Source organism: Ammodytes marinus (genome assembly GCF_949987685.1).
Source record: "Ammodytes marinus genome assembly, chromosome: 23".
Classification (NCBI taxonomy): Eukaryota; Metazoa; Chordata; class Actinopteri; order Uranoscopiformes; family Ammodytidae; genus Ammodytes; species Ammodytes marinus.
The window spans coordinates 15,448,719-15,470,705 of NC_137227.1; the positions used below are offsets into that span (position 1 = coordinate 15,448,719).

General features: G+C 39.4%; 1 protein-coding gene across 2 annotated transcripts; it reads left to right on the forward strand.

Moving 5' to 3' along the window:
- The first annotated feature begins 127 nt into the window (after positions 1 to 127).
- Positions 128 to 15,003, forward strand: LOC307269097 (protein mono-ADP-ribosyltransferase PARP14-like). 2 transcript variants are annotated; one of them, XM_080051927.1, is made up of 16 exons: positions 128 to 362; positions 2,243 to 2,376; positions 2,536 to 4,614; positions 5,518 to 5,754; positions 5,890 to 6,114; positions 6,327 to 6,393; positions 6,599 to 6,745; positions 6,959 to 7,018; positions 8,460 to 8,636; positions 9,064 to 9,202; positions 9,334 to 9,389; positions 9,857 to 10,564; positions 10,687 to 10,820; positions 10,910 to 11,081; positions 11,534 to 11,814; positions 14,160 to 15,003. In XM_080051927.1, the coding sequence occupies exons 1-15, from the start codon at positions 188 to 190 to the stop codon at positions 11,812 to 11,814; spliced, it is 4,791 nt and encodes a 1,596-aa protein (XP_079908053.1). In that variant the 5' UTR covers positions 128 to 187; the 3' UTR covers positions 14,160 to 15,003. The 2 variants fall into 2 exon arrangements, with proteins under 2 accessions (XP_079908053.1, XP_079908054.1); XM_080051928.1 differs by having other exon boundaries at positions 2,539 to 4,614; positions 11,534 to 15,003.
- The last annotated feature ends 6,984 nt before the right edge of the window (positions 15,004 to 21,987 follow it).

Sequence of the window (21,987 nt, forward strand, 5' to 3'; positions counted from 1 at the left end):
AAATAGGAGGTGTTATTGTCCATGAAGTTAAGGGACATTTTCGCCTGTGACGTACGAGGGGCGCGCTTGAGCAGGGCAATTGGTTCTTGACAGAAGCTCAATACCGGTGTTCACTCAGACTGGACACGGCACGGCACCACCGCTCTTCCCTTAGTATAGGCCTAAGAATTTATTGATTATATTCACTATGGAGGATCCCTATCAATTTCCCGTTTTCTTTGAGTTCCCCAATCCGGACGGGGACCAAAGGAAGAGGATAGAAAAGTATTTTCAGATTCGCCGCAGGTCAGGAGGAGGAGAGTGCGGCTCAGTAACAAACGTTGACATGAAAGTTTGCAGCATTGCTTTCAGAGAGCGAGACGGTAAGATTCGTGCTTTTTTCTTTATTTGTCTTCTCGATCGGGTCCCAATAATGTTTTTTAAAGCCGTTACGTAACATGTTTTGTCCTGGGTAAATGTGTAAGTGAAAGTGAAAGTATGTAGGCTGGGCTTGCCGAACTGTTTAAAGGTTAATGTCGTTGCATACGTTTATTTTGGTTCATGCAAGTGACACATTTTGACAGACACTGTCCCCTTTGTTCAATTTAAAAACGTTTCTAAATGTCAAAACACGCTGTAACACCTTTCCTGCTTTTCACAGGGGAGACGTTCCCTGCAGGGCTGGTGTTATTATTAAGACCCTTCACTTTCACCAGCAGTGGGTCGGTTTACGGGTCGGAATGAAGAGGCCACCGATTAGCCTAGGATGGGTACCTAATTGTCGTTTTGCACTCACTTAACAGTAGCCTACACTTGTATGACGCACTACCGCTCGCTCTCGTCGCTCGTCCACTCACACAACACACTGCCATTAGCCTCGTTTGAGTAGGAGCCGTCTGGCTCAGACCTGCGCAATTATGACGCGCGTCTTGCTGAGCGCACAGCATTTTTGCAGCATTTTTGCTGTGCGCTCAGCAAGAGACGGCTCCTACTCAAACGAGGCTATTCTCTCTCACTCACTTTCGTATACTCTCGTCACAACGCCATACTTTTATTCACTTTCACATCGAGTTCAGAGCTTATACAATAGTAGGCAGGATGGATCGTTTCGACTATTCTTGATGAAGAGTTTGATACTATATTCTCTAGGTAGACAAGTTCTTATAATTAGATAAATAGGCTATGTCTACAAAGCCAAAGTAAAAAGTTAGTTGTACCTTTACAGGGCTGAACCCCCCTCATATTAATCATGTTTTTAATGTTACCTGATATGTTTTTCAAGTCATGTAGCCTATTCATGTTGTTGTTGTGTTGTCTTATAGTTGTTGGAGCTTGTGATGCAAGACAAATTTCCGTGCCAACGGACAATACAGTGTTATCTTATTTTATCTTGCATACAATCTATTATCTTTTTCTGAAGTTACAGATATAAATGTCAAATCGAAAGTAATGTGACAGTATGACAACTTAAGGCAACTTAAGGCCTCATTCCAGCTACTTTACCATGTCATTGCATGACCTCACTGCAGTGCCTTCTCTATCTGAGAGGGTGTGTCAGCATTTACAGTACACTTGTCTTTTATCTTATTTAGTAGAAAGGAAAACCTGCACAGAGACACCTAGACGGAAAGAAACACTAAATATTTTTGTAGTTTTGTTTCCATGTGTAAGTTTTTGCTGTCTACTTGTAGCCATTTTGCATCTTTTTCTGGCTGTTGTTTGTTGGTTTGTGTTAATTTTTTGAGTCGGTGATAATATTGCACCCTTTTTATGTTGTTTTCCATCGCTTTGTAGTCATGTGTTTTGCATCTCTGTCGTCATTATGTGTGTCTAGTTGTCTGATGTCTCTTTATTTATGTCTTGCATCTCTGTGTAGTCTCCTGGGCATCAGTATGTAGTTCACCCTGAAGTTGAAGCGAGCTGTCTGTCGGACTCTTCTTCACAGATATTATCCTATATACTACTGCACATTAAACATAATATAATCCTTATTTGATCCCTGGGCCTTCTTCATTATCTATTTATTCATTCCACCCACTGAAAATCAGTAGAAAAATAAAGATGTTTTCATTGCAAAACACAGTTATGCATTTTTTTTATCCATAAAGAAATGGTGAAATTCAGGATTCAACATTTTACACACTCAATGTGTTGCAACTCAATGCAGATAGTCACAAGGGATGGAGTTTGAAAATGCAACAATGCTGAAAAATAGAGATGAAAGACAACAGCCCTAATAATTCTGTCATATTTTCTGTCACAGCTCAGCAAAGAGTCCTGCAGAAATCTGAGCATGTGCTGGAGTTTGCAAGTGGTCCTCTGGTGCTGACTGTGAGAGGCAGCCGGGAGTCCACAAACAAGTCAGTCGTCCCAAAACTTGACTTAACATCATCCCAGGTCAGTGGAAAAGGTTTTCTAAAATAGTGTATTATCTCTTAGTAAATGTTCTACACTAGATTTGAAAGGAAATAATAATCTCTAATTATTATTATTATTTTTTTTTAAATGTTTTCAATGTATTTTCAAGTTTGATTGAATGCATATCTTTTCCAACAGCAGTCCATTCTTACACCAAGTGGGGAAGAATATGAACTTCGACCTGATGCTTTCCTCCTTCGTTACCTAAACGAATGTACCAAGGCCTGGAAAGATCTAGAGAAAAAACTCTCCTCTGTTGCCTGTTCTGCTCAGCTTTACCCAGAGGAGGGAAGGGTTTTAGTCCAGAGTTTAGCTCAACCTGGAGATGTAGATGGGGTTAGAAATTGGAAAGCCGAGGTGGACAAACTCTTTGAGAGCTACCTGTGCCACTATGAGGTGGACCCTCACAAAGTCAAAGTGTTGCTTCAGTCGTGCAGCTCTCATCAGACCACAGATGAAGTGAAGTTATACAGTGAATCTGGGATGGCTGTTGTGGTTGGCGAATGCTCTCAGGTGAACGCCAGGTTGATGGGTGTAGACAAATCACCTACTAAACGAGGGTCAGCTTCAAGTGAGAAGCAAAGCAGTGTTCGTCGACTAGGTGAGGCCAAACTCCGCCTCCTCTGGAAAGAGATTGAGCACAGTTTGGGAAGAGATTTTCCAGATCTAAAGGTCACACAGGGAGATGCGGGCAAGTTAGTTTTGGAAGGTTCAGTGGAGGATATTCTCAAGGCTGGAGATATGATCTCTGTTATGGAGAAGTCTGTGTTAGAAAGGACAGTTTCTGACATCAGTCCCCTTTTCTTGGCTTTCCTAAGAAAGGCATACGGAGGTCCAGAGGGGCTTCGAGACTATTTAGGGGTTGGTGACAAGGTGGAAGTAGAGTTACGAGACACAGAGCTACGTTTTTGCACTCTGGGTGCTGATAAACTGGATCAAGCAGAGAAAAAGCTGCAAGAAAACTTAAAGGTAGTTAAGATTAATGTTCCTAACTTCTCTGCTGTGCCATCTGAGCTTCGGGAAAAGCTTAAGTCCCAGACAAATGAGATGAACCAAGGGCAATACAGGGCTCAGGTCATGTTTGGCCCAGAGGGTACCATATCCTTACTGGGACACACCAAAGAGGTTGAAGAGCTGAGTGAAGCTATCACAAAGTTCATTTTAGACCAGGCAAGCGTAGAAGGCAAAGTCATTATCCCTTTTCCAGAATTGGTACAAGGGTTACCAGAACTGCTGCACCTGCACAAGTTTGACTGTTCAGGTGTTACCTTACATCCTCTAACATCTTCCCCTGAGCCAATGATTGTGCTGGAAGGGCCATCCAACAAAGTGACTGAGGTCAGGAACAGACTGGGTCCATTTTTGATCTCCCTTGTTCAGGGAAAAGTCGCCATTGACCTTCCAGGAGCAGTAAGGTATTTCGAAAGTCCTTCTGGAAGAGAGAATATTTTAAGTATTGCCCATTCTCAGAAGTGTTTGGTACAGCTTCAAGAGCAACCTCACTCTACCAGACAGAATGTGGCACCAGGTGCGAGATTCAGTAAAGGAAACACAATATTTGCAAGCTATAGCCTTCGTGACGGGCTTCAAGTTCTTGTGTGTCAGGGTGACATCACCAAACAGGATGCTGATGCCCTGGTGAATGCTGCCAATGAAGATCTGGACCATGGTGGAGGTGTTGCTGCTGCCCTGAGCAAAGCTGGTGGCCCTCAGGTGCAGAAGGAGAGCAGTGCTATTGTAAAGCAGACTGGAAAAATTCCTACAGGTGAAGTGGTAGTGACCACAGGGGGGAACTTAAACTGTAAGACACTGCTGCATGCTGTTGGGCCTATAGGTGGGAAATCAGGTGGCAAAGAAAGGTTGTTACTGGAAAAAACGGTCCATTCTGCTCTGAATGTAGCAGAAATGATGCAGCTCAAGTCGATAGCCATGCCTTGTATCAGCTCAGGTTTGTTTGGTGTTCCTGTCAATGTGTGCTCAGAGGCTATTGTCACCGCTGTGAAAGAGTTTGGCAGTCAGGGAGAGAGAAGTCTGAGCAGGATCATCCTGATTGATAACAGAAGAGAGGTGGTGGAGGCCATGCAGGAGGCATGTGACCGGCTTCTCCGAGGGGAACGCAGTGGACACATTGCACCCAGAGCAGGAGGAGCCACTGCTGGAGCTACTGGACATGGTGTCCATGTAGAGATCATTCAGGGAACCATCGAGACCCAGAAGGTAAGGAACTTTGCTGAGATGTTGAAGCTGCCATAATGTAAATTTTGCTACTTGATTAAGGATGTTTCAGAATTGGATATTCTATACCAGTTTCTGTTTACATACAGAGCAGACATATCAGAATCTACTTTTGGGATCGACATGGTAGTAAGGATCATTTAACTGTTATCTAAAGGTGAAATTATGGCACTTTTCCATTACACGGTACTGGCTTTCCTCTACTTTACTAAATTCCTTTCGCCTTTGGTACTGGGAATGTTTCTGGGGGTAATTTTCCATTCCAAGTTAGTACCCTCGATAGTACTACCTCTGTGTACTTAGTCGTAGTGATGTTTGTAGCTAATGTTAGCCGCTAATGCATTTCTACTCAGTTTTCATCAGGGCCATTATTTGTATATTTTGTTCTTTGATTAAGTAATGTTAGGTCCTTTACCACTCAGAGACACATGATATGTCATAGCAGGCTGTCTTGTTGTTTTAATCATCAGAGAGTTGCTACTACACTCCCCTATTAAATGTCCCTGCCCAGTTCACGCTGGATACTCTCTTTGGCTCCAGGGTAAGAAACGGCTGTACCTTGTAAAGCGACCACAGCATGGTTTTCTTTCTTGGATGCCATTTAAAAAAACAAATAAATAAAAAAATAAAATAAAATGCAAAGACAGAAAACTCATACACTGCCAGGGCAACAGTAGCTTGGCTGTTTGTTTAGCAGAATATGGTGCCCTCCATTGATGACGATTACCTGCTACCTACTTTTTTGATACTTACTCTGAAGAGGTTCCAAAAAAGTAGCTATTGGTACCAGGTACTTTTACATAGTGGAAAACCAAAAAAGTAGAGTAGAGCAGAAAATGAGACCATGTAATGGAATAGCGCCAATAGATTGTTGTATTCACCCAGGTGGATGTCCTTGTATCTCCTATGGCTGGCCATGATCCTCTCTCAATCCGTGTTGGAAACACTTTGTCCCAAGTGGTTGGACCTCAGTTGACTGCAAAGTTTCATAATGAAGCAGGGGGAGCAACCCTGCCTGGTGACATAGTCTTGGTGGAGGGCTTACCCGCTCTTCAATCTAAAAGAGTGTTCTTCCTCAACCTCATACCCTGGGATAATAACCAACATGGAACTGCAGTCCAGGTAAATGTGTGCGTTCAGTGAATATGTGTTGTTATATGTTTTTAGTGCAGACAGATTTGTCTTAACTGTTCCTTTCTTACTGCTGTCTTCAAGGCTTAGCAGTTTAGAAATCTTTATTTTCCTTGAATCTTTCAGGTTCTGAGAAAGTGCATCAGAAAGCTTCTTGCTTCCTGTAATATGAGAGGGTTTAGTTCAGTTGCTCTCCCTGTGCTTGGGACCGGTGCTGTTCTGCGTTTTCCTCACAACATTGCATCCAAGGTGGTACTGGAGGAGGTCAGAGGATTTGAAAGAAACAAAGCCAACAGAACATCTCTCCTTGTCCGTATCGTCATCCATCCCAATGACAAGGAATCTAGTAAGGTAAATAAAATGCAGTGGAATATATTTTATTAATACAAAGTCATATAAGATTTAATTTTCTTCCATAATGGGATTACCAGTATTTTAAGACAAAAAATGCTTATTCTAAACAATTTTCCGCATGAAAGTAAATTTCACAAATAAAAATCGCTGGAGTTATTAAACAGTGCAAATAATAAAGTGGAATAAAACCCTTCCCTCTCTTACTACAGGCCTTCCAAACTGCCCAGGAGACTTTGCATCTTAGAGGATTCACGAACGATGCTAACCCAGACCAAGGTGAATGTGAATATTTTTCTCTTCAATATCAGGTTGAGCAAGACTTTGATAAATGACTTGTTTCCTCAATCTTTAAGGCTCTATACTCAGTTAAAAGCCACAACCCTACCCTTCCACAGAGCCATTGGATTCACTGTACATTTTGTCGATTTTAATTCAAATATTAAACCATGATTACACTTTTTTTTTATTGGCATGATTCTAGCTTCCTTTTACCGCCATGTCTCTGCAACTGATGATGAGGTCACAGCCACGCTCGGTAGAGTCAAGCTTCAGATAGTCCGTGGTGACATAGTTCATGAGAGTACTGACGCTATTATCAACACAACAGACTTCTCTAACAGCCCATCTGGTAAGAGTGATTTAACTGACGTTAAGGTGCAGGGTGTAAAGGGAATTTGTGTTTTTCAGAAGAGACTTGTTAGAAATGGTATATAATATTCACAAGTATGTTTTAACTAGTGTATAATCGCTTGGAAATAAAAATGTTTTATGACCTTAGAATAAGCCTTTTATATCTACATCGGAGCTGGGCATCCTAACTGTATGTCCACAAATTCCACAGGTGTGTCCAAAGCAATTCTGACTGCAGCAGGGCCCTCTGTCCAAGCACAGTTAGCGCAAGGTAAGACTTAAGAGTGGCCTGAAAATGACTGTAGAAATACTTTAAACAGGTTTTGGGTGTGTGCACATTACTATGTCCGCCTTCTGAATAGAAACAACAAATGTTCTGCAGCATGCAAACCTTATGCCATTGTTTTTCATTGTTTGAGATTGAATTGGCGCTCTTTAAATATATCATCTTGTTGCACCGTCAATTCTGCAATAGTTACAATGAAACATGCATTGATTTCCTTTTTAAGATTTCTGGTAATTTGGTTACAGTTTTTCTCAGTTGCTTTGGTGCTTTTCTCAGATCAGAATGAAAATTCTCATAACTATTAGTTCAACCTCCGCAACATTTAGTCATTTGAGCACATCATAGTAGCAATTTCTCCTTCCTCTGAACAAATTGCAAATGCTTTTGGACATGTATCAGTTGCTTTCATACAATTCTCTGCTGTTTTATAACATTGTCATTTGCTTATGTCATGTCAGTCAAAATGAACTATACTTACTGATGCTGAATAGTCATTCCCAATTAAACTAATAGTCTTCATTTCATTGCTTGAGTCATTACATACAAAATTGTTGAACTAGTTATCAAATTCTGCCAAGCAAATTTTATACCTTTTCTTTATCATAGATACTTTCCTCGCTGCATTGCAAGGGATAATATCCGTTGTGATGTAGATGAAAATATGTGGCCAGACAGACAGGAACGTCTAGATGTGCCAGAATGATTTACCTATATATGTTCAGTTACAATATGTCCTGTTATATTGTTCACATTTGTGCACAGCTCTACCAAAAGGGTGTTTTTTTATGTTTGTTCTAATAGTGACTGAAGTGTATTTTTCTTTTGCACAATGCTGTAGAATTGCAAAGAGCATATACAGTAAAAATGTGAAACATACGTATTCAGTGTCTTGTACTCACTTACTCCCCTAACTACAGCAATGTGTAACTTTACTGTAGTTTTCAAATGGCTGTACAAGTAGTGTATAGTGCTGTCTTGAGCATTTTCATGTAGTGTCACCGAGTTCTGACCTTTTTTTTGCATTGGAAAACACTGAGAGAATAAACTGTCATAATGAAAACATGACAAAGCCATTTGACTATCTTGTTCATAAACGTGGTGTTAAGACTTCTCATTTTGATGACACTGGCAGTTTCATTGACATGAATACTTGCTTTTGAGGAATAGACTATCCATTTTGAGCAAGTGACGTATCTTTGCAGGTTATCCACTAGGTTTTGCAGTTTGCACTAATTGTTTTGAGAAATGCACTAACTGCTGTGCAAATGTTAATAGTGATGTGAGAAAAGCACCAAAGCGACTGAGAAAAACTGTAAAATGTGTGTTATATTTGAATGCAACTTGACCTGTATGTTCTTGACTCCAGCTTACAAATTTTTATTTAGCATTTTTTTACACATTTGCTTTCATGTTTTTTTTTTGCCAGTGGGCACTCCAGCAGATGACATGTGCACCACAGGACCCGGATTGCTGGGCTGTAGAGAAATCATTCATGCTAGTTTTAAGTGTGACCCTCAGATGATTCGGAAGAAATGCATAAAGATACTGCAGCAGTGTGAGAGCAAAGGCTACCGCTCTGCAGCCTTCCCAGCTATCAATACTGGTTTGTAACGTGTTTGTGTTTCTTAGTTGCTATGTCCATTATGGTCAATACTTAATCACCTAAATGTGGTCGGAATATCATGTTTACATCTAGTTTATTTTAATTTAAAATGATAATTGGTAAATATAAACTTAATAAAGCAGGACTTGTTCTGGTAGGTATTTGTAATAGTTTCATGAAGAGATATAGATAGATAGATAGATAGATAGATAGATAGATAGATAGATAGATAGATAGATAGATAGATAGATTGATTGATTGATTGATTGATTGATTGATTGATTGATAGATTTAAATAATAGCACTAGAGGCTGACAATGTGAAAGGCAACACAATTATGGTCACAACCAATCATTGCAGCAATGTGATGGCTTCATTGGTGGCATCTGAATGTAGATTCACAAACATCTTCTTTATATCCCTTCAGGTGCGGCTGGTATGAACTACGTCAAAGCTTGTAACGCCATGCTGGATGGCATGACTTCAGCTATCACGGACTTGAAACCAAAGGACCTCTCACTTATCCGCATTGTCATTCTGGAACAACCGGTGTTCCAGGCTTTCAGGTCAATAATTAATCTTTCTGATATAGCAACAAACAGTAAAAGAGAAAGTCATCATTTTGTCATGGCTTGAATTGTTTTACGAGTTGGGATATTTTTTTTTCATAATTCCTGTCCTGTGATATGTTTTGCAGATCAGAGCTAGAAAACCGCTTTGGGCAAACAGCCGTTCGCCACCTAACTATGAAAGGTTTGTTTACACTCATCATGCTTGAAAATGTTATATTTTGTTTCAAAGTATTACCATGTAATATGTACAAGGATGAAGATCTAACTTTACTAAGAAAGCATGCTAACATTTGAAAATTAGATTTTTTTTTTTTTTTTTAATTGCTTTAGTTAAAAAATCCAGTGTTAATACACATCCTAGGCTCTGTAAACAGACATGTAAACAAAGCAAAGGGTATGTAAACAAAGGTGGCCCATCATAGCAACATGGCTGCTTACAGAGTCTAGGCTGTGTATTAGCACTGGACTTCTTTTTCAGCGCACAGTACTGACAGGTAGTGGATCGTGAGGAGATATTCATTGATTTAGAAAAAAAAGTGTTTTGACAACTAGCATTTTCCAGAATTGCTGACTCCACCTTTAATTTATGAAGGTGGCACATCAATATTAATCCTCTCTTTGTTGTTCTTTTCTTTCTCTTTTTGATAGAAAAAGCTAAACAAAAGCTCAAGAAGTTGCAAGACAAACTTTCCAAAACCTCCACAACTGCAGCACCTCAAAGCAAGGCCTTCATCTCCATAAAGCCACAGCCAGCTGCGATAAGTGTGATTAGTTGTGGTCCAGAGACCATCAAGGCTGTCAAGAGATCTTTGGAGGGGATTCTGCAGGCGCAGCTGGTAGAGAGAGAGGTGGATGTGCATCATTTTTCTAGGCTTGAGGATATGGAGCTTGAGGCAGTGCAGGCAAAAATCAAGGTCTCACAAATAAGCATGGAGTACAGGAGACGCCAAAGTTCTGACGGTGTGGCTGGCAACCGTGCCGCAAACACGGCCCCAGCAAGAAATAGTTCAGGAATGGAGGTGTATGTGCTGAAAGGCCTTAAAGAGGACGTTTTGAGCGTCACTGAGCTTGTGAACAGAGCAATCCAAAAAGCACTCAGCGAAGTCCTCCAAGATAAAGAAGAAGCAATGTTGGCTCTCACTGTCCAGTGGTCGATTCAGGATGTCAATGGAGCCTGGCAAGAGCTGGGCCTGCGTGATAACTACGTACTAGAGGACGCTCATGTGAAGACACAGGTGTCTGTAGATTTGACGGCACCAGACGGCATGAAAGTGACAGTCAACATGAGGGCACAAGACGCCACAAATTGGCTAACGGGCATCACGTACAAAGTGAAAAGGGCCGAATCTGATACGAGTAAGTCACATTTTGACGTTTCCTATTTTTACTTTAGATTAAGAAGCGTGTGCTAAAACCTCCTCTAAATGTGTACAAAATGCCATAACAATAAAAACAAATGTGTGTGACTTTTACTTTAGACTTTGACTTGCCGAGTAACTGGGAACCAATGCATGGAGAAGTCTTCAAAAAGGTTGAGTTGCAGCCTCACTCACCAGAGTACAAGGAAGTCGCCCAGGGATTCCTCAAAACGGCTAAATACAACATTCGCAAGGTAAGTATGCAAAAGAGAAAACTAACAAATTACACAGTGCGTTTGAAGAATGAATACAGAATAATTGATTAAATGTCTTGTGATCACAGATTGAGCGTGTGCAAAACGTCTACCTGTGGCATGCCCATACTGTGTGTAGGCAGCGTATACTTAATAAGAACGGTCAAGCTGACCTTGGGGAGAAGTCACTGTACCACGGCACATCAGCCAAGTCATGCGACTGCATCGAAAAAGACAGATTTGACAGGAGCTACGCACATGGTAAGGAATGATATCACATGTTGTAAAAGGGTATTATTGATTAAAAGTTTACACATTTCGATTTAAATGCCGCTCAATCCTGATATGTTTAGGGTTAAGGTTCACAATTGGTCACCTGAATTTTCATGTACCAGCTTTGCCTCGGTGCTGTATGCAGTGTTTTGGCCTTTTTGATACCCAGACTTTGCATCTAGTGTTACATCCTGTTGGTGTTGTAGGTCAAATTTTATTTGTGTATTTGTAGTTTCACACGAATAAAATTAAAGTTTTTGCGCTACACTGTGAAAATAAAAAAATTACAGTATTTCTAGTTTAAAAAATACATTAAGAATGCTTAATGCTAAGGGTGTTGATCTCATCGTCTACCTCTTTTTCAGCAAATTTCCCAAAATATTTCACTATTCCTTTAAGTTGACGAGTCTTATGTTTTTTCTAATGTAATTCTACCACAGTTACTGCGTATGGAAAGGGAGTATACTTTGCAGCCCAAGCACAGTATTCGGCGGGGGGATATTCCCCAGCAGACGCGTCAGGCATGAAGCGCTTGTATGTTGCTCGCGTTCTGACCGGACGCTACACAGTCGGGAATTCTTCCATGAAAGCCACCCCACCGCGAGGCTCAGACCCCACCGACTGCTTCGACAGTCTGGTGAACAACCAGCAGCAGCCCTCCATATTTGTGATCTTCCACGATGACCAGGCCTACCCAGAATACCTCATCACCTTCAACTGAGTATGACTGAGCAATATCATGTTTCAGTTCTACACAAAATATTCTACTTTCAAATTTCTACTTCCAGTTTGTGATCATTATTTTTGTGTTCACTTCATAGCAAAGTAAAGGCACTTAACGGTTTAACAAAAACAAATAAGCTAGACAAAAGCAAACACAGCCGTGCAATATCTTTTGAACAAGGCATGTAAGGTATTATATTATTTACCAGTTGTATTGAACTGCCTTGTATTGAAGGACAGTGCTGTACTCACAAAAGATCCTTTAAATTATTTATGACCTTTTTGGATTTTTTGTCTTTTTCTGACTCACATATGTTTTTGGATATAAAATCCTGAAATTATATTAGTTATCCACCGAAGTTGATAGCAACTTGATAGAACTAAAAAATGTTAAGTGTGATGGAAAATTGGCAACAATTGTTGTTTAAGGGTTATTGTATTAATTATTTTATTTTATCCAGAATATTTACACAGAACTAGGTATTTTATTCAATAATCTTGATGCTGCTGCAAGATATTTTACGTGTAGTCAAAGCTATTTAGCTGCTTGATTTCAGTACAGTAGGATTTGAATTGTTAATCCAGTTAACTTAGTGTGAAATAACATATAACATTTTCCATATTATGTAAACGATTACATAAATAGGCCTAGCTGACACACACACACATTTGAATAGTTCTTAAACAAAAGTGGTCACACCTTATTTTGCTTTATTTTGCTTATGATCAAAGACATTCCAGAGTAAATACATCGCTGAGAGGGGGTTTCTTTTAAATGTGCAATACAATACTGGATCCAAAGGCAGTGTCTGTGTTCATGTAACAGTGCCATTTATTTTCATATTTGTGACTAGATAAAATACTTAACACAAGAGTCAGTGTCATATTACAATCGATACACCTTTATTTATATGGAGTACACCTTTCTAAACAATGTAAATGAAATACAATCAAGAAAGAAAATAATTAATCGTATTGCAATCTTTTTTAAAGCTGCAGAAAGTTACACACAACATGTTGTGATCGTGTGACTGTTTTTAGAAGTTTGACCTGTTTGAAATCATATGTGTTCATGCACTTTACAAAGGGAAGAGCAGAAATCCACTGAATGTGGAGTACATATTTGCATTATCATTTATTTTTGCATTATGCCAAAGACGGACATTGACTTTGTCTCCTACTTGTAGCTGCAGGATAGCGCTGTTAGATGCAGAGGAGAGGCTTTTTGGATGATTATCATACCATGAAACTTTCTGATTTTCATTTTGATACAAAGATCCACCACAGATTCCACTCCAACTCGAGCAAAGGGAAGTGTAGGTGAAATAATAGACTCCTGGCATTGGTGCTGTAAAATAACCTGCATCAAGAAATTATAACAAATAACTATCAGGCAGTACTTTACAGAAAAATCAAATTCAGAACTATTACATTTTCACAACATTACTGCAACAGGGGAAGTGGCAGGGGGAAATATATATAGCAATATAGCCTATATATTTTACTCTTTTTTTTAAACATTTTTGATCAGAGCCAACCTACTTTCGTAGGTAATGTGTTTGAGGTAAAATTAATACATGCTGACCTGTGACTGAGCTGTAATGTCCTCCAATGTTGGACAGAACATGTCTGTACACCAGATGGTGTATGATATTAACAGGACCAATGATGCCATCTATTGGCTTTGCGGCGGAAAATGCAACTCGAGGCTGCCCTGAAAGATATAAACAAGAATATAGCATTATTTTCAGATTTCCAGACTGGCATTATTTTTAATATTGTTGAAAAACTGAATTCAATGTTGTATGGTATATTGTATTACCTTCATCCTTAGCAGTTAGTTCAGTCACTGTGCTGTTGAGCTCAGAAAGCTTCTTGTCACTGGCCTCCAGCTTTCTGTTTGTTTCCTCCAGAGCTTTCACAGTAGCTGCAGATATAAAACATTATTTGGAATTTTGTTCAATCTTAAACACAAAAAACATTTCAAAGTGTCATAATCATAAAAACATACTTAAAAAATAAAGTATTTACAGGCATTCTTTCATCTAAAGTTGTTCTGAAGCATACAGTTCGGGCAAATAAATGACCATAAATATTCACTCATCTGGTAGTAGTTCTAACAGATTACATTATTTGATTTATTCATAACAAAGTCATGTCTTCGATTAAGGTTTTTCTCCTAAAAATAAATGATATGCAACCACATCTTCGCTGTTAAGTTCACCTGGTTTGCTGGCTCTGCATAGTCATTGTTGTATGATAGATTTTATTACCTTCATCCTTTGTGGTGAGCTCAGAAAGCTTCTTGTCACTGGCCTCCATCTTTCTGTTTGTTTCCTCCAGAGCTTTCACAGTAGCAGCAAGCCTTTCTTGCAGAGCCCCCAGCTCCATCAGCACTGCGTAGATAGGTGGCTCACAGCTTGGTTGGGTTGGAGTCACAGTGGCTGGCGTTTCTACACCTTGGAATAAAGTTTGGAAAGCATCATTCTCTACCAGGTTGTTTTCTGGGTCTTCTTGTGTCAGCTCAGGATTCCTCTCACAGTCAGACAGACCAACAAGCAAACACACCGCCATCAACACTGCAAATCTCCCCATAACTTAGCCCGGACGGAAACTCTTAGATTTGTCAAACTTATTGAATTGACTGTTGACTGTCAGAAAGAGGATACTGTATTTATACCCAACTCCAGGTTAATAATTGTCTTAAGGTTGACCCCATCAGATAAGAGAATAAACTTTAGCTTATTTCCTTATGTCTTCTTGACGGGTTGTTTTTCATGATGTCTTTTTATTGAATTACAACTTTATTATCAGTCAAGAGCTAAGTCAACGTCTGTGTGTGTGTGTGTGCGTGTGTGTTTCTACCTTTATGATTTGTATATGCCTTCCAATCTTTTAACTCAGAATGCTTGATAAACAAAAACAACAGTTTGTTGACACTAGCAACCCTTTCAAACCACTTGCAGGATATATTTTAACTGAATTTACAGACAATTGCATGAAAATGCAAATAATGTGGTTTGCCATCTTTTGCCATTATGCAAATATTAGAGGTTGAAAAAACAGTTGGTATTGATCCAGTGTTTTGCTCACTCTTTGAAAGCAAATGTTTTGAGGGAGAGGATAAAAAGTTGTGAAGAAAAAGAAATGGAAGATAATTTGTGTTCCTTGAATGTCAATACTAACTGTGGCACCATTAAAAAAACATTGTTTGTACAAATACAAAGAGAAACATCAAGTTAACCACTGTCATGTGTTCTATATAGGCCAAGGCCAAGAATATGAAGAAGGGATGGAACAATAATGCAAAGTCCATAATTACTTCTTTATTTTCAGACGCTCTAGTATAAGATCAGCTTAATATTTGTGCACATAATATTGAACTTGACATTTGCCTTGGAACAACACACAGTTGATAAAGCTTTATTTACACTGAGTTGTGTGAACAAACTAAATACAAATACAGTCGTGTAAGAAATAATTATGGTAATTGTATTTACATTGTTATCGAAGCTGCAGAAAGTCACACAACATGTTGTGATCGTGTGACTGACTGTTATTAGAAGTTTGATCTGTTACTTTGAAATGATGATTTGTTCATCCACGTTACAAAGGGAAGAGCAGAAATCCACTGAATGTGGAGTACAGATTTACATTGTCACTGATCCTAGCATTATGCCAAAGACGGACATTGACTTTGTCTCCAACTTGTAGCTGCAAGATAGCGCTGTTAGATCTGGAGGAGTGGCTTTTTGAATGATTATCATACCATGAAACTTTCCGATTTTCATTTTGATACAAAGAGCCTCCACAGATTCCACCCCATATCCAGGAAAAGGAAGTGTAGGTGAAATAATAGACTCCTGGCACTGGTGCTGTAAAATAACCTGCATCAAGAAATGGCAACAAATAACTATCAGGCAGTACTTTACAGAAATATACAAATTTAAATTTGAATGATATTAAAAAGGACAGGTCAGTGGAAAAGAACCATCCATCCAACACTCATAGGTGATGTGTTTGTAAAATAATAAATACTGACCTGTGACTGAGCTGTAATGTCCTCCAATGTTGGACATAACCCGTCTGTACACCAGATGGTAGTAAGCATTAACAGGACCAATGGTGCCATCTACTGGCATTGCAGCAGAAAATGCAACTCGAGGCTGCCCTGAAAGATATAAACAAGAATTTAGCATTATTTTCAGATTTCCAGGCTGGCATTATTTTTAATATTGTTTAAAAATCAAAGTTGGATGATATATTGTATTACCTTCATCCTTAGTGGTTAGTTCAGTCACTGTGCTGTTGAGCTCAGATATCTTCTTGTCACTGGCCTCCAGCTTTCTGTTTGTTTCCTCCAGAGCTTTCACAGTAGCAGCAAGCCTTTCTTGCAGAGCCCCCAGCTCCATCAGCACCGCGTAGATAGGTGGCTCACAGCTTGGTTGGGTTGGAGTCACAGTGGCTGGCGTTTCTACACCTTGGGATAAAGTTTGGGAAGCATCATTCTCTACCAAGTTGCTTTCTGGGTCCTCATGTGTCAGCTCAGGATTCCTCTCACAGTCAGACAGACCAACAAGCAAACACACCGCCATCAACACTGCAAATCTCCCCATAACTTAGCCCGGACGGAAACTCTTAGATTTGTCAAACTTATTGAATTGACTGTTGACTGTCAGAAAGAGGATACTGTATTTATACCCAACTCCAGGTTAATAATTGTCTAAAGGTTGACCCCATCAGATAAAAAAATAAACTTTAGCTTATTTCCTTAAGGCTTCTGGACAATGGTTTGTTTTTCATGATTGTGTGTTTGAATTACCACTTAACTATCAGTCAAGATCAAAGTCAAGTTCTGTGTGTGTGTGTGTGTGTGTGTGTGTGTGTGTGTGTGTGTGTGTGTGTGTGTGTGTGTGTGTGTGTGTGTGTGTGTGTGTGTGTGTGTGTGTGTGTGTGTGTGTGTGTGTGTGAGTGTGTTCTACCTTTATGATTTTTATATACCCTCCAATATATGAACTCGGAGTGCAAGAGATGAAAAAAAGCAAAGTGCATGACAAAAGTCTGTTGACAGGAGTAAGCCTTTCGAACCACTTGCAGGGCAAATGTTAACTGACTTTACAGAAAATACCATGAACATGCAAACAATGAATTTTTTTTTCATCTTTTGCTATTTATGCAAATAGTAGAGGTTGGCTGCATTGAGATAAACAGTTGGTGTTGCTGATGATCCAGTGTTTAGTTCACTGTATGGTAGGAAATGTGTAAAGGGAGGATTTAAAGATGTGAAGAAAATAAAATGTACAAGAATTAGGTTTAGCTGATTGTCAATACATACTGGAGCACCATTAAATGAACAATGTATATAGAAATACAAATAAATCGTTAACCGCTGGCATGTTGGCTACATAAGCTAAGGCCAAACATGAAGGGATGGTACAATGGGACAAAGTCCATAATTGCTTTCTTCTTTTTAAATATGAGAAAAAAATACTAAACACTCTACATCAGCATAATTTCTGATCATAATTTTGAACTTGACATTTGAAGTGAAACAACACACAATTGATACACCTTTATTTAAAGGGTTTACACCTTAAATGCAAATACAGTCATGTTTGAAAATTGTATTGACATTTTTATTAAAGCTGCAGAAAGTCACAAAACATGTTGTGATAGGTTGGCTGTTATTAGAAGTTGGATATGTTACTTTGAAATTATGATTTGCACGTTACAGAGGAAAGAGCAGAAATCCACTGAATGATGAGTACAGATTTGCATCATCACTGATTACTCCCCTACTCCAAAGACGGACATTGACTTTGTCTCCAGCTTGAAGCTTCAATATGGCGCTGTTAGATGCAGAGGTGGGGTGACTTGGATACTCATCATACCATGAAACTTGCTGGGTTTCATTTTGAAACAAAGCGCCACGACAGATTCTACTCTTGCTCCAGCAAAAGGAAGTGAAGGTGAAATAATAGACTCCTGGCACTGGTGCTGTAAAATAACCTGCATCAAGAAATGGCAACAAATAACTATGTTATCAGGCAGTACTTTACAGAACAAACTAATTCAGAACTACATTTTCATTACATGCAACAAAGAAAGGGGCAATACATGCTGACCTGTGTCTGAGTTGTAATGTCCTCCAATGTTGGACAGAACCTGGCTGTACACCAGAGGGTACAAACCATCATAGGGACCAATGGTGCCATCTACTGGCATTGCAGTGGAAAATGCAACTCCTGAGAGATACAGTAACAAGAAATTAGCATTATTTTTGAATTTTGTTCAATTTTTAAAACAAAAAGCATTTCAGAATGGCATAGTCATAATCATAGGGCACTTCTGACAGATTACATTATTTTACTTGTGCTAAACTATTTCAAGTCTTCGATTCATTGTATTCTCCTGAAAAAAGAAATGATGTGCAATCACAACTTTGCAGTTAAGTTCAACTGGTTTGCGTAGAAATGTTGGCTCTGCATAATCAATGTTGTATGATTAGTTTTTTACCTTCATCCTTAGTGGTTAGCTCAGTCACTGTGCTGTTGAGCTCAGAAAGCTTCTTGTCACTGGCCTCCAGTCTTCTCTTTGTTTCCTTCAGAGCTTTCACAGTAGCTGCACAGATAAAACATTATTTCAAATTTTGTTCAATTTCTAAAACAAAAGGCATTTCATAGTGTCATAATCATACAATCCTACTTATACAATGTATGTAAGTTGTTTGTGAAGCATACATTTGGGGCAAGTAAATGGCCATACATATTGATTTATCTGGCAGTAGTTCTGATAGTCTCAAACATTTGAAAAGATTATAAAAGAAAACAATGAAAACTTTTAACAACAAATTTCTTAATTTAGGTCCTTAAAAAAAATCCTTGACGAGTGGGTACACCCAAAAAGGTCTACTGGATATTCACTCGTAGCAAACGGAAGAGCAAGGAAACAGCCAAGCTATTTGTTGCAATGAAGCCGGACTTGCCTATATTCATGACCCTCTTGTAGGAAAAATCATCTCATGTAGTAACATAAAATTGCCACAAAAACTTGATTATTTACAGTGAATAAAAATGGTTGGGAGTTCCTCTGAAAAGGAAATCCTGACCACAGCTCTGCATAATCATTGTTTATGATACATTGTATTACCTTCATTCTGTGTGGTTAGTTCAGTCACTGTGCTGTTGAGCTCAGAAAGCTTCTTGTCACTGGCCTCAAGCTTTCTGTTTGTTTCCTCCAGAGCTTTCACAGTAGCTGCAGATGTAAAGCATCATTTGAAATTGTTGTTAAACCTTTAAAACAAAAAGCATTTCATAGAGTCGTAATAATACTTAACAATGTTAAGTATCTACCGACATTCTTTCAGCCAGCAGAGTCCTTCTGAAGCAAAAACTGTAGTTCTGACAGATTACATTATTTGACTTAGTAAAAACAAAGTCAAGTTTTCGATTAAGGTTTTTCTCTTATAAAAAATTAAGTGTGACCACAACTTTGCTGTTAAGTACACCTGGTTTGCGTGGAAAACGTTGGCTCTGCATTATCATTGTTGTATGATATATGGTTTTACCTTCATCCTTAGTGGTTAGGTCAGTCACTTCGCTGTTGAGCTCAGAAATCTTCTTGTCACTGGCCTCCAGCTTTTTGTTTGTTTCCTCTAGAGCTTTCACAGTAGCTGCAAGCCTTTTAGGCATAGCCAACAGCTCCTTCAGCACTGTGTCGAAAGATGGCTCACAGCTTGGTTGGGTTGGAGTCACAGTGGCTGGCGTTTCTACACCTTGGTTTAAAGTTTGGGAAGCATCCTTCTCTACCAAGTTGTTTTCTGGGTCCTCATGTGTCTGCTCAGGATTCCACTGACCTCCAGCCTGGCAGTCAGAGAGACCAACAATCAAACACACAGCAATCAACACTGAGAATCTCCCCATTATTTAGCTCGGGTGGGAGACAGAAAGAAGACGGAAAGAAAATGTGTATTTATACAGAATTCCAGGTTAATAATTGTTTTTTTTAAAGGTTGACACATGAACATCAGATAAGAAAATAAACTTTAGCTCCTTTATTTTATTGAATTACAACTTGAATATTAGTCAAGATCGAGGGCAAGGTTCAAGTATGGAGTAAAGGTTGCTGTGTGTGTGTGTGTGTGTGTGTGTGTGTGTGTGTGTGTGTGTGTGTGTGTGTGTGTGTGTGTGTGTGTGTGTGTGATTGTACCTTTATGATTTTTATATCCTCCAATATTTGAAGTGAGAGTGCAAAAGAAATCTCAATTTCCTCCCTGATAAAAAAAATCACAAAGTGCATCACAAGTTGTTACTGCTACTGAAGCCCATGTCCAATACAATACCAGTTTGTCACTTCTTATTCAGTTAAGTATTCCCAACACCAACTTGGCTTCTTGTTTTCCATCTTTTCAATCTGCTGCTGCCTGTGACTGGAATACTCTGCAAAATACACTTAAACAGGACAAACTCATTTCCATTTGATCCTTAAAATGACAATTTCTATCGTCTTCAGTGATCTATGCAGTAGCTTTTTTACATCCTAGTTCCCCAACAAAACATTTGTAAGGTTTCTCCCTCCATTTTCATCCATGTATCTGCCCACATCTCATGTTACTTGTTGATTGCCGCCTATTTTCTCATTGCCAATTTTAGTTTGGTATTTAAGTTGACTTGATTTTTTAACTTGAAACAACACACATAGCACATGGTAAAGGGACAGGTATTGCAGAAAAGGCATTTTATTACCGCTAATCATTAAAGGCACTACGAGTAAGATGGCACGTTGGCGTCCCCTTTGGACAAAAGCGGTAGTATTTTTACGACGCCCGCTGTCGCAAATGCTCGTGCCAGGCGCGTGAGCGTGGACTGAGAAGGGCGCAATATAGTGCATGTTCGTGTGTTGAAAGTGTGAGGACTCTTTTCGGCTCCGTGAGAGTGGTTTTGACACTGCATCAACTAATGCCAGTCAGTACACACACCTGCTTGCAATGAGTTGATTCAGCAGCGTCACCTAACTACTCTCTCTCTCACGGAGCTGTGTCCTCACAGAAAGCGAATGAATGAGAGACGGCAGTTAGTAGACTATGGATCACGATGAGGTAATGTGTTTGTGTTGTTGATGTAAATAATGACTATTTCAGATAATGGTTATCTGATGATGGTGAAGCAAAGCAAACTTTGTGTTAGTACCAACCGCTCATTCATTTAGCAGTCTAGTTTCGCTCTCGTGAAATTGTATACACGTTGCTTGGCAACGTCCTCCCGCCCGCCTATCACTCACTCTCCCTTTTCGCTTTTCTTCATTGCATTCTCTTTTTTTTCTTTGATGGTTCAGCCCCGTTATCAGTCATTTATGACGACAAATAACTGTCTCAAACAAGGCTCCCGCTCCCCTTCCCTCACCTGGAGGGATAGGCTTCTCAAATCGCGTTGCAGCGCCACACTGAAATCTGCAACCAATACGGATATGTGACCATAGAGCCTGCACGAGCGAACCGAAAATCGGACTGGGTGTGCGACCAGACCAAAAGCAGTAATAAAAACTATATAAAAACGTCTTTCTTTGCACTGATGGTCTCGTTTGCTGTTAAAGGTAATTTATGATTATCAGAGGAAACATGAGGTTGTTTAAAATATATTTAAATGTTACTCGTATCCGCTTTAACAGAAACTACAGAATGGACATTATAGTATCATAAATACAGTAAAGGCAAGCCAGTTTCCCGGCAGCTCCTTGAACAGTTGTTTGTTCAGGATGTATTATCTTATCACCACTATATGAGTCAAGATCAAAGTAAACCAGGTCCATGGGTTGAATTTTTTTTACCTGATACTTTATTGACCTTCTGTTGAAGTCAAACTTAAACACTGAGGGTCATCGCCATTTTCCTTCTTGATGGACATTACAATGAAGTGAATGCCAAGATTCAGTTGAAACTGAATCTCTCTGCCCCAGTTGCTATAGATAGCTGCTTGTTTATGCAGAGGGGAAAGTTGAGTGTAGGAGAGAAATAGTTTGAAGGGGAGAGGGACAGAGTTGTGAAGGCAGATGGAAGTAAGATGAGTGAGACTAGTAACTGTATTAAGACAGAGGTGTTGTGAGTAATTATAAAAAGCAAAGAAAAATCACTGCAGAAGGTAGTTCAAAGATAAAGGTCCACCAAACCATTGAA

Coding starts and splice junctions, on each gene's coding strand:
- LOC307269097 (XM_080051927.1), top strand. CDS start 188: ATGGAGGATCCCTATCAATTTCCCGTTTTCTTTGAGTTCCCCAATCCG. Junction 2,377..2,535: donor TTGACTTAACATCATCCCAG/GTCAGTGGAAAA, acceptor CTTTTCCAACAG/CAGTCCATTCTTACACCAAG. Junction 10,821..10,909: donor CTAAATACAACATTCGCAAG/GTAAGTATGCAA, acceptor TTGTGATCACAG/ATTGAGCGTGTGCAAAACGT.